General features: G+C 45.1%; 1 protein-coding gene across 1 annotated transcript in view; it reads left to right on the top strand.

Moving 5' to 3' along the window:
* The first annotated feature begins 282 nt into the window (after positions 1–282).
* The window catches only part of LOC147018038 (E3 ubiquitin-protein ligase PDZRN3-like), a 53,337-nt gene continuing 40,221 nt past the window's right edge, over positions 283–13,398 (top strand). Inside the window, exons 1-2 of the mRNA XM_085900069.1 lie at positions 283–293; positions 10,840–10,924. Of these exons, the coding sequence (XP_085756195.1) occupies positions 283–293; positions 10,840–10,924 (96 nt within the window). The remainder of the gene's footprint in view (positions 294–10,839; positions 10,925–13,398) is intronic.

The following is a 13,398-nucleotide window of genomic DNA, read 5'->3' as shown; positions in this document are numbered from 1 at the left end:
GGCAGCGGTGGGGGTCGGGGTGCTGCAGTTGCGGGCGGTGGTGGGGTGCTGTGAGTGCGAGTAACGAACATTGGGGGAATGGTGTGAGTGGGTGGAAATGAAGGTATAGATGGCAGTGGAGGCATGGTGGGTGCAGACTGCTGACAGTGTGGTGGGATGCTGAGGATGGCCGTGGGGGTGAAACAGATGCAGTGGGGGTGCTGGGGTGTGGGAGTTGGTTGGGGTGTGGCAGGTGTGGATGGCAGTGCATGCATGCAGGGTGTAGAGTAGAGATGGGTAGGAATGAGGCCAAGGTGATGGTTTTTGTCAGTGATTAAATGATTAAATATGTGGATTCTTCATTCTGAAGCAAGGATCAGACATCGATTTTTATGTTGGTTCAAAGGAGTCAGTGTTAGGGATGTTGAAGGAAGGTTGGATGACATTATGTCAGGTCATGGCAGGAAGATCTTGGTTGTGGTACATTTGAAGCAAATTATATGAGGAAAGTTTACCTCGAGGATTTGAAAAAAAGATCCAGGAGGCTGGGTACATGACAGAAAAGAAAAGGAATGTGATGTAATTTTTTTTCTGGTATTCTTCTAAGAATAAAAATTGGAACAAAATTTATGAGGAGAGCAGTATATCTCAACCTGTAGTTTGAAGAATAACACAAGCAGCATCTCAACCTCTTTTTAAGTAATTATCTTATGGTGGAGGAGGTTGAGGTTGGAGAGCATTTGGAGACAAGTGACCATAATATAGGTTGTGTGACGATATTGATGTCAGTTGGGAGTTCAGGATGGTGGAGTAAGGCTATTACATTTCAGGATGGTGAACTTTGGGGGTATGGGGAGAGAGTTTAGTGCCATAGACTGGGAGTCGCTCACAAGAGGCCCATCTGCATCAGAGAAATGGGCAACCTTGAAGGATCATATGTGTAGGATTCAGAGTAAGTACATTCCAGTGAGGTGCAAGGCTAGATGCAGAAAGATAATAAGGTGGTTGAGCATGGAGATAAGGAATGCTATTAATGACAAGTCTGAAGACGACGATGGTTCACCAACGGTATTTGACGATGTAGATTGTTTCAGAAGTCAAGGATGAGACAATGTGATAATGTTTGACCAAGTTATAAAAATGATCAACATGATGTGGTACGAGTGACGGGTTATTAGCTGCAAAATGTCGAAAACCCGGTTTCATTGAACAACTGTAAAAATTTGACCTTTGCATAACATTTAAAGGTCACAAAACAATGTTATGGACATTAAAATAAGGAAACAGGATACGTGCTATAGCTTATTGGAGTTAGTTCGACAAAGAAGGTCGAAAACCCGGTTCGAGTCCCACAACTTTGAAAATTTGACCTTTGTGAACTTTAAAGGTCAAAGGTCAATGATTATGACCTTTGGTGCAAAACTTCCTCTGGAACATTCCAGGAACAATATAACATCATATAGGCTATATGGCATTTCGCACTCCTCGGATTATCCATACTTTGATGAAATCAGCGTAAAAACAAACTTGAAGGGGGCGCCACGGGCAAGGTGTTCGAGATAGAGCAAAATGGTTTCAAGACTTTAGGTGGGGAATGACCTCAAGATTATGGATAAAAAATATTGTCATCCCAGCTCTCAAAGTTTGGGTGGTCATCTGATTTTTTTTTGTCAAAATTTTCTAAGTTCGTGACCTTGTGACCTTGACCTTGGGACGAAAATGAAAAATCGAGCTCCATGGGGCTATGCAGGTGCCATTGGGCTAACCAAATACCAAAACCCCTGCCAGATTCGACAAACCCCTCGGAAAAGATGGATTTTTCTGTCAAAATTCGCAATTTTCTAAGTTTGTGACCTTGTGACCTTGACCTTGATCTTGGGACAAAAATGAAAAATCGAGCTCCGTGGGGCTATGCAGGTGCCATTGGGCTAACCAAATACCAAAACCCCTGCCAGATTCAGCAAACCCACGAGGAGAAGATGCAAATTGAAATCGGCTACCCCCTAAAAACAATTCACAATTTTGTAAGTTCGTGACCTTGTGGCCTTAACCTTGGGACGAAAATGAAAATTGGAGCTCCGTGGGGCTACGCAGGTGCCATTGGGCTAACCAAATACCGAAACCCCTGTCAGATTTAACAAGTCCCCTCGGAGAAGATGCAAATTGAAATCGGCTACCCCCTAAAAACTCGTTTTTTTTGGCGTGGCTCCGCCCATAATGGGCGCACCATGCCCATTCTCAGGAAAACACAACTCGATCATGATATAAACCTCCCACCAAAATTTTATCAGTATCGGATCAAAACCCATGGAGCTATGTTCGGGACAGACAGACAGACAGACATACAGACAGACATACAGACATACAGACATACAGACAGACAGACAGACAGACAGACAGACACACAACAATAACGAATATAGTGGTCACTTATTTTTTTCGTGAAATATTTTTTCGTGAACCAATAAGCAGAAGGCATTTATTAGGTATAAAATAACAGGACTGAAGTCGGACTCCTATCAGTATAGGAGTAAACAGAAGTGCAGAAAATAACTAGACAAGCCAAAAGAGAGTACGAGAAGATTATGGCCAAAAATATTAAACATCATAGCAAGGCATTCGTGAAGTACACAAGCGCTGAAGAGCAGGTTAAGAGAAGTATGGGCCCATTGAAGAATAGCACAAGGAGATTGGTTTGTGGTTTAAGTGAGACAGCAGGCTTATTAGTCTCGCCCAGGGTTACAAGACTGTGTGTGTGTGTGTGTGTGTGTGTGTGTGTGTGTGTGTGTGTGTGTGTGTGTGTGTGTGCGTGCGTGCGTGCATGCGTGCGTGCGCGCGCGCGCGCACGTGCGTGCATCTGCATCTATATATTTTTGGTTTCATGAGCGCCAGCCAGTGACCACTGTATTCGTTATGTCTCTGTGTCTGTCTGTCTGCCTCTCTGTGTGTCTGCCTGTCCAGAGCATAACTCCATGAACTTTGATCCAATCTTGATGAAACTTGGTTTTATGTTCGATATCAATGTCCAGTTGTGTTTTCCTGGATGAGGGCGTGCTACGCCCATTGTGGACGGAGCCATGCCCAAAAAATTTCCATTTTAAGGGGGTAGTTGGATTAAAAATCTATCTTCTCTGAGGGAATTGACTGAATGGAATGGGTTCTTCGGTATTTGAATAACAAAGTGAATTATCTAAAACTTGGCGTTGTCCGATTTTTCATTTTCGCCCCAAGGTCAACGTCACAAGGTCAAAAACTTCGAAAATTGCGAATTTTGGCATACAGATCATACAACCGCCCAAACTTTGAGAGCTCGGATGACAATATTTTTTATGCATAATCTTGAGGTCATTCCCCACCTAAAGTCTTGAAACCATTTTGCTCTATCTCGAACACCTTGCCCATGGCGCCCCCTTCAAGTTTGTTTTTACGCTGATTTCATCAAAGTATGGATAATCCGAGGAGTGCGAAATGCCATATAGCCTATATGATGTTATATTGTTCCTGGAATATTCCAGAGGAAGTTTTGCACCAAAGGTCATAATCCTTGACCTTTGACCTTTAAAGTTCACAAAGGTCAAATTTTCAAAGTTGTGGGAATCGAACCGGGTTTTCGACCTTCTTCGACGAACTAACTCCAATAAGCTATAGCACATATCCTGTTTCCATATTTTAATATCCACAACATTGTTTTGTGACCTTTAAAGGTTATGCAAAGGTCAAATTTTGAAAGTTGTTGAACGAAACCGGGTTTTCGAAATTCTGCAGCAAATAACCTGTCACCCGTACCACATAATGTTGATCATTTTTATAACTTGATCAAAAATTATCACATTGTCTCATCCTTGACTTCTGAAACAATCAACATCGTCAAATACCGCTCGTGAACCATCGTCGTCTTCAGACTTGTCACTTTTAAAATGGTTTCCTCTGCAACGATTTGTCCGATCGATGCAAAACTTCAAATGTAGAGGGAATCCCCATGGAGAATATTTTATTGCTAACTCTGACATAATAGATCACATTGAATGGCAGCCATATTGGATAATAGGAAAAAAAATTGGACATCATTTCCTCCAAAACAACCCAACGAAAAAAATTGGAAACCTGGAATACGTAATCAACTCCCCATGGTGTACATATGGTGATGACAATGACATCATCAGAGAAGTGGAATATTCCAGTCATAATTGGTTGAATTGAAATTCTTCGCCGAAAATTCTGAAACTTCATATATTTCATATATTAACCGATATGAGTTAAGAATAAAATTTGTGACATTCATAACCCATGCCATGAAAATGTGTGACATAATCGGGTGCATTGGTGATATGAGAATATGGGCGATAGTCGTGGCATGTTCAGTTAATGGTGGTATTTTTGTTCAGAATGAACACACAAGGTGATACGATGCGCTCCACGAGTGCCGTTCTCGTGAAATAGTTTTCTTCCTTCAACATTTACACAATAACAGTCAGGGAAATGATCAATATCTGAGGGAATCTGTCTTGAAGGGGAGGAAGGGCATTGAGAGGAGACCCAAGTATAAATGTAGGATGTGAAGAAGCAGTTATGAAAGATAAGGCAAGATAGCTCAGAGATATAGCCCAAGGGCCAGATAATATGCATCCCAAAGTATTGAGGGAGGGAGCAGAGCAGATTTAGCATGATGTTAGTGAACATCTTCACAGCTCATTGGACCTGAGACAGGTACCAGTGGATTGAAAAATATAGTAGCAAATGTAATTAGAATGGCACTCGGTGGAGCGCATACCTCCGCCAGGCTGAACAGTGAACAGTTTATGTTTTGTATCCCACTGACATGCCTGATCTGCCTCAGGACCTCGACGAAAAGGTAATCGGCTTGTTCTTGTCATTAACCCAACTCATCAACCAAATTTTCTCATAGCCCGTCCATAACTTTTTGAAATTTCATACTATATATCGTTTTGGCCTTTTCTCTAAATGGTGAAGAATGACTTGACAAATTAAAAAATAATCTCGTATCTGCATCCATATCCGGATCTTCATTGAAATTGAATACATTTGTTCTTGTCACACACCCAACCTGTTCAGCAAGTTTCATCCAAATCCGTCCATAACTTTTTGAGACGTCCTCATCACAGACAAACGGTCAGACAGACAGAGGTAACCTCCGTCCACTTTCAGTGGCGGAGGGAACGACATTATTACCCTGCACTCGCGAAGCGAAAATCGAGGTTAAGCGATCGGTCGCATATGTGTGCAATACGCACATGCGTACGTACATATCTGCATTTTAAAAATTCATTTTCTCAGCAACCGTCAGTCTGATTGACACAAAATATTTGAAATAGGTGCGGCTCCTCCTGTCGATTTTTAAGTCATAATTATGACGTTATAGGTCACGTCATTGAGGCTCCATCTTGAAAAAAAACAAAAAACTTTGCAGCTCTATATCTCTGAAACTGCTCCATGTAAAAAATGCACACATGGCTCATTGTCAAGTACTCTATATGGGGAATAAGATGTGTTAATAATGATGTCCTCAGGTCAGTTATGGAAGCATGTGCAGAAGCAGCACGTCGCTGCGTCCACTTTCCAAAGGTACCCCAAGGACCTCCATCTGGCCAACCCCAGGCAGATGCCTGGCCCATCCCCATGTCCTTGAGATGCCAATCAACCTGCTACAACCACGAGTCATGTGGTCGGCCCATTGACCTTCTCCACTCACGAGGTTCCCTTATTGAGAGAATCTGCTGTGCAGGATTAGCATCAGGAAAACGAGCCACATGTTCATACAGCTGCAGCTGATGCTCATGGACAATGCAGGTAACAAATCTTATTTGAGTCTCTCTCAGCAACCACTCGTTGGACACAAAGCCAATGATGCATGAACCTTGGAATCTCCATCAACTCCATGAACCCCGGAACTCTCCATAAACCCCAGAACTCTCCATGAACCATGAACCCCGGTTCAATCTCAATGAACCCCGGAACTGCCACAGATTCTAGTGATAGCCAAGAATTCTCCAAAGAGACCTGGTTGCAAAGAAATTAAGTCTCCATCTCAGATCCTTGGTCAGAGTCCAAGTCTCGCATCCATAGAGCAAGACTGGAAGCACCAATGACCTGAAGACTTGGACTTTTGTCGTCCTGCACAGGTACCGACATCACCACACCCCATGATCCAGTGAAACCATGACTCCCAAGGCCCAACCCAGACGTCTATTGACATCTGACTCACAGCCAGCAGAGACATGGATATCACTGCCAAAGTAAGTGAATCTTTCCGTGACCTCAACATTCTCAGCAGAAATTGGTACAGACAAGATTGCAGCATCCAAGATGTCATTGAAAGCCTGGATCTTAGTTTTGACCCAGGAAACCCATAATCCCAGTGGCTCCGACTCCTCATTCAGCACCTTGCGGGCCCACAAAAGGATATCCAGAGTATCCACAAAGAAGACTGCATCATTTACAAAATCAAGGTCAGAGATCTTGACATTCCCAAACGATGCACCGCAGCTTCATCTCTCTGACATCCTCCCCAGAATCAAGTCCATACAAGTGCTGAAAAGTGTGGGGGCCAGTGCACACCCCTGATGAACCCCAGTAACAATTCCAAATAAGTCAGAGATGGTATCACCATATCTCACAGCACTCTCACAGTACCAGATTATAGTTCTATAGTTCAGACATCAGATTGATCAGTTTTGGTGGCACCCCAGGAAGACCAAGAATCCTCCAGAGGGCATCCCGATTCACTGAATTGAATGATTTGCAGAGGTCAACATAGGCTGCGAGCAGCCCCTGCCGAAACTCTTGTCTGTGTTTGGTGAGGACCCGATACAGTCAATCATTTACCTCTTTGGTATAAAGCCTGACTGCTCTGGGAACTGGTGCTCAAGCAGATGGTGGCGAGTCCTATCAATAATTATATATCCGAGCAAAGACCTTGCCCGGCACTGAGAGCAGCGTCACCCCTCAGTAGTTGTTGCAGTCCTGGGGTTCACCCTTCCCTTTCCAGAGAGTGACAAGAAGGCCCTCTTCCAGTTAGTTGGGATGATGCCTGTGTACCAGGCAGAGCTCAGAACTGCATGCAATGACACGAGTGCAGCATTTTCACCAGCCTTGAGAAATTCAGCATGGATGCCACAGATGCCAGAGCTTCACCCCATTTCAATTGGTTCACCGCAGCCTGTGTTTCCACAAACAAAGGTGGATCACAGTTGATTGGAGGGTCAGCAACAGTGATTGTAACACTCCTCACATCCCACTCAACAGCTAATGGATCAGCCTGTTACAGCCGCTCAAACTAACCGGTCCAGCGGGCCTTCATTTCGGAGTCCTCTGTCAAGAGCTCACCACCCTTTGCTATAACTACATTACAATGAGAGACAAGCTTGGAGGAATGCAATGCGTGAATTCCCCTGTAAGCAGGACGAGAATCACTTGACCACAGATGTTGCTCTACCCCCTCACAGATTCCTTGCACATCGGCCCCCTTCTTCACCCTCAGTGCACGCACGGTTTTATGCCTCAACTTCGTGAACAGCTCAGCTCTGCCAGCCAGCCTGGCCTTGCGACTCTGGTCAATGGTATCCAGTGTCCCTTGAGAGACAAAATTCTTCTTTTCCCTACAGTGAGTTCCAAGACATCCACTGACATCATCAAGGATGGTGGTCTTGAAGGCACTCCTCAACTCTTCAGGATTCCTCAAAACAGCCAGACCCCCTCCCAAAACCCCAACCAGCCTGTTCGCAAACTCCTCTGCCACCCTCTCATCCTTGAGCTTGCCAACATCCAGCCTCGGCTGGGATGGTACCATTCTCCCGGATTTAAGCTGCAACTTCAGAGTTGGTGCCAAAAGCCTGTGGTTGGTATTGAGGAACTGAGCACTCCAGTGCACCCTGGAGTTCTGGATCATCCTCCAGCAACCATCAATAAGCACATGGTCAATCTCCATTGCCACACAACCAGTGTTGGAATACCAAGTCCATTGATGAGCCTGTTTGCGCTGAAACCATGAACCAGCCACCCTAAGAACATGACTTCTTGCAAAGTCAAGGAACTTAATGTTATTCTAGTTCACATTTCCAGAGCCATGGGGACCAACATGTCTCATTACCAGCCCTATCAGTTCCAGTCGATGCATTGAAATCCCCCAAGACTAGAAGAGTATTTTGCCTGGGTCACTGCTCAACCACAGACTCGAACTTCACATAGAATGTGTCCTTCTCGGCGAGATTACTCGGTCAGAGCATATACAGAGACCAGGGAAACGACACCCAAGGAGTAACGAATCCTTAGTCTCATAATACGCTCGTTGACCGGTGTTACCTCAATTATCATTGGAATCAACTTATTTTACACAGCAAAAGCAACTCCTTGGACCTGGTAACCATCACAGCGACCAGACCAATAATAGTTGTAAACACCCACCATGATCTCACCACTCTCCGGTCTCCGAACCCCAGAGAGTGCTGCAATACCGATGTTCAAACGCTTGATCTCAGATGATAACAGAGACAGGTGATCATCCTCTCTTCGGGATAGGATATTCCAGGCACCCACCCGAAGGGATCACCTCCAGTTACCTTAGGAGACTGCCGTCTGGTGGACAACACCTCAGCACCACCCTGACACACACGACCGCAATCTGACCCGGGAAGGTTACCTCGTGGTTTTCCTCCAATCAACGAGTGGGGGTCCCGAAGGCTTTGCCCCAATCCTGTCATCTGGTGAGCTGTCCTGTGGAGTGCAACTGCACTGCAGGTACTCTCATGGAGTGGGTCTTTAACTTTCTTTACGTTTTTCTTGTGTTTTGTGGAGTGAAATGTTTTACAGTGGCCGGAGTGCAAATCCTGCTGCCAACATCCTAAAAAATGTCACCCAACTGCAGGAGGACATCCACAGGCACAGTTGAGCACTCGATATGGATGGCCGTTGGCTCACAAGGAGCTTCTCCACCCTTTGACAGGTTTTGTTTTTAATCCTGCTGGGTATCCATATCATGCACCCTCCTTCCCAGGAAACCTGGTGGGAGAGATGCTTTTGTCGCCGACAACCCTACCATGAAACTGGGAGGATGCAACAAGTCGGGTACCTCAGGGATCTGTTCAAGGACCGATATTAATGATAATTTACATCAATGACTTGGACAATGGGGTTAATAGTCAGCTTCCCAAATTTGGAGTTGACACTAAGCTTGGGGAAAGGTGTACACAGCAGAGAGGGGGTGATCAGATTCAGGAAAGTCTAGGTTAGTTAGCAGAGTCCACGTGCATATTTGTCAGTCTTGGTATCTTGCTACATGGTCACTATTCAAAGTTGTTGGTACATTTTTTTATCGGATTTCATTCATTTATGGTGTTTACCGAGTCCGGTCAGGTCAGGTTAGATCTGTGACCTGCTACAGGTACCACGTAAACCTGTACTAACCTGTTCCATGGTCGGGTTGTCGGCGACTAAACCATCTCCCCCACCAGGTTTTCTGGTGAGGAGGGTGTTTGGATATGGACACCCAGCAGGATTAAAAACAAAACCTGTCAAAGGGCGGAGGAGCTCCTTGTGAGCCAACGGCCATCCATATCTAGTGCCCAACTGTGTCTGCGGACGTCCTCCTGCAGTTGGGTTACTTTTTTATTAGGAGGTTGGTGGCAGGATTTGCACTCCGGCCACCGTAAAACCCTTCATTCCGCAAAACCCAAAAACGCAAAAAAAAATCTGAAAACCCACTCCGTGGGAGTACCTCCTGTGCAGCTTCCCTTCGCAGGGCAGCTCACCGGATGACGGGATTGGGGAAAAGCCTTCGGGACCCCCAATCTTTGATGATAGGAGGGAAACCACGGGGTAACATCCCTGGGTCAGATTGTGGGAGAGTGTGTCGGAGTGGTGCTGAGGTGTCGTCCACCAGACGGCGCTCTCCTTGGGTTAACCTGAGGCGGTCCCTTCGGGTGGGTGCCTGGAATGTCCTATCCCTAAGAGAGGATGATCACCTGTCTCTGTTATCATCTGAGCTCAAGCGTTTGGACATTGGGATTGCAGCTCTCTCTGAGGTTCAGAGATCGGATTGCGGCGAGATTTGTTACCTGCACAGTCCGTGAGCGTCAGTTGCGGCTGTATGGACATGTGGCTCGTTTTCCTGACGCTGATCCTGCTCACCAGATTCTCTCAGCGAGGGAGTCTCATGAGTGGAGGAGGCCAGTGGGCCGACCACGTGCCTCGTGGTTGCAGCAGATTGACCGTCATCTCAAGGAGATGGGGATGGGCCTGACATCTGCCTGGGGGATGGCCAGACGGAGGCCCCTGGAGTACCGGTGGAAAGTGGACGCAGCGATGCGCTGTTTTGGCACATGCTCCCATACCTGACCCTGATGGTGTTTACCCTGTGGTTTTATGACCACATTGCTGTGATTGAGAACAAATCACAAAAATGTCTTGAAACATTTTTATTTTATCTTCCTTCTATGTTTTGAGCCTGTTGTTGGCTTAGTGGTTAGGGTGGCTAGCTTGGGATCCTAGGGTCCTGAGTTCGATCTCCATTGCCACTGAATTAACACCAAGGGGTTGTCTCAGCCTGTCATCCTTCTGAGGTCGGCGAAATGAGTACCAGTGTACTGGTCCTGGTGTATGCCCCGGTTAGAATAGGTGTACCATATCCCTGTTGTTTTGGAAGAGGCGACCAGGGTTGGCGTCAGGAAGGGCATCCGGCCATAAAACATCGCCTCAAGAAGGGAACCATAATTGCATGGAGCCTGCAAAAAGCTAACCCCTGCTCAGCAGGGAAAAATGGCTGTAAAATGCTGTTTTTGTTGTTTTTTTCCTTCTGTTTTGTTCATTTGTTTGACCTGTGGCATATGTGCTTGTACATCTCAACAGCCTCACGGAACTGGGCCCTGACCTGGACGAGACATCCGACTTCCTTCAGCAGGCCGGAGAGCGAGCTGCTGAGCTCGAGTACGAGGTACAATGTACACATTATGGGAAAATTGTATATTTGATTTGGTTTGCACTGAGGTATGTGTTTGAGTGTGTGTTGCATGGTTCATTTGTTTGTGAATATTTTTTGTTGCTGTGTTTTGGTTTAACCATTAATGTGTTTGCTTATTTTGTCATAATATGATACAATTGATGAGGATATCCAACCCATAATAATAGTTGGGCATTTACCACATATGATGTTCATACATTTTATTTCAAAAGTTTTTTAGTTATTATAGTTCTTTTATGATGAGGTTTAATCGTGTTCCAAATGTACAACCCAACAGCAATAATATCTCACCTGTCTGCTTGTTAAGATATCATGACTCAGTAACCATATCGCTCATATCACACTGCCAAAAGTTTCAAACTACTGGAGTCTGTCAACAGGGTTGTATTTAACCTTCATTTCTCAAAGTTGTCACTTCGCAGAGAGCCAAGTCTCCCCAACAAACAGTCATTTCACATCCCAATGTGTCTCACTGTCTCTTCCTCTCCTAGTGTTCTATGCTTCCTCAAATTGTCTTCATACATCAGCAACTAGAAAAATTAAAAACAAACATTTATACATTCTCTTGTTCTCCTCGCATCCACACAAGTTTTGTTTTAACCTTCACAAACCTTGCTGCTGTTGTTCACCCTCCAAAGCTGATAATTATGAGAACATACATTTTTCTACTAAAGTGGGCCCTGTCATCGAATCTTTTCCATTGCTGTCCTCAACATCTGTCGTTGACACTCATGGTTGGTCCTGCATCTATGCTAAGAGTTGCGTTGCTCATAGTCTCTTCAGATAAAAAATATACAAACAATAATTTTAAATATTTAATTGGAGTCCTAGTAGAACAATATATGTCTTTAACGAGTTAACGGATATTCAGAATTTTTATGATGAATGTCCAGCGCTATTCCACCAAAAAGTGCTTGTCTTCCAATTACAACTTAACCTAACTGAGTCACTGAAAGCACTGTTCGGCCCATTGTGATTTGTCTTATCAAGCCTTCATCTTAACCTTTCACTGCCGTGGTTGTTTGTTTGTCGTTAAACACAAAAAAAAAACTATACAGTGTATATCTATTTTGTAACAGTCGTTTGTCTTCAATAATGGTCACTCTGTCAGGCAGGTATAAGAAGAAAAGATCTCCACATCCGCTGGGTTCATTTAGCACAAATTGGTGTCTACAGACACAATGATCACTGCGGGACGCCGACAGGACAGTCGAGCAGAGCTTGTCGGCATTCTGCAATTAGGGACTGAAGTGCAGACCCAATCTGCCTGTCTATTGGGTTGAAAACCAATTCTTGCAAAGCGCTATGGAGCCCACTCCCGATCAATATACAATGTCTCATAAAAAAAACAGGAGATTAATACAGGGAGAAAATAGGAGAAAGAAGAACAAGGCTGAATAGCTTTCACAATTAATCATAAATAACTGAAATAACGCATCCCCAGCACCACGACAGCCGTAACACGTACGCCTTACTCGATTTCACTCGGGTGGAATATGGGACAGAATCATCGGGGGGGGGAAGACATGTTGGGGGGCTGGGAGGTGGGACATTCCAATATAAATGCATCGAATAGCATGGTACATGTACGAGTAGCTATCCCATCTCAATGTAATAAGTCGGGACACGTGAGCTTAAGTATTGTTTTGTTTAAATGTGCACCATGCAGGGGATGGTGTGTGCTAATAATTAATTAGGGATTATGGTGAAGGAAATTTTTTAGTATTATCCCTTTGTAAACATCTAAAGGGGGCATCGGGAGACGGTGCAAGAGAAATGGGCAGAGCTTGGATCGTGTCAAGAGTGAGGGGATGAGCCTTTTGTAACCCCCGAGATCGCCTCCAAGGGGCGGGGCATTTCCCAGGGAGAGAAGGAAAGGAGCCTGAAAAGGACAGCAGGGGTCGATGGAGATCTGAGGAGATTGGAGCATGTGCAGGGAGTGTTTTGAGGGGGGTTGCAGAGTTCTGAGGAGATTTGATGGAGAGGATCATAAATTCTGGGGGGAGAATTGTCTCCGAGTGGAAAAGGAGAGTTGGGGTCGCTGAGGAGGGCTCGTGGAAGAGATTGTCCAGCTTGTCTGCCTTCATGCTGAACCTGTTCGTCTGTCTGCTGCCTGTTCGTCATCCTGGCCATCACCTCCTCATCCCTCCTCATAGACAGCTCATTGCTTATTGCTGCTCTGTGCCCATCCTCCCTCATCCTCCCCCCTCTGCTGCCACCAGAGCTGAGTCCCCCGGTTTTTTTTCCCCTTTCCCTTCTGTGATTGAGTCTGGAGTGAGGGGCCTTAGTTTCTTTGGACTCATTTTTACCTCGCTGTACATAATTAGTTCTTTATTAATTGCATTCCCTTCCTTCACTCCCAATCTGCCATCATTTCCTATATCTTGACTAAACCATTCCCTGGTTCTGTTTATCTCTTTGTTTAGCAATTAACCTGTTTGTTTTAC

This window comes from Eptatretus burgeri, chromosome 10 (genome assembly GCF_056783735.1).
Source record: "Eptatretus burgeri isolate ZD-2024b chromosome 10, Ebu_testis_v1, whole genome shotgun sequence".
Lineage (NCBI taxonomy): Eukaryota > Metazoa > Chordata > Myxini > Myxiniformes > Myxinidae > Eptatretus > Eptatretus burgeri.
The sequence above is the reverse complement of the archived record's forward strand: the minus strand, read 5'-3'. Positions and strand labels throughout refer to the sequence as shown.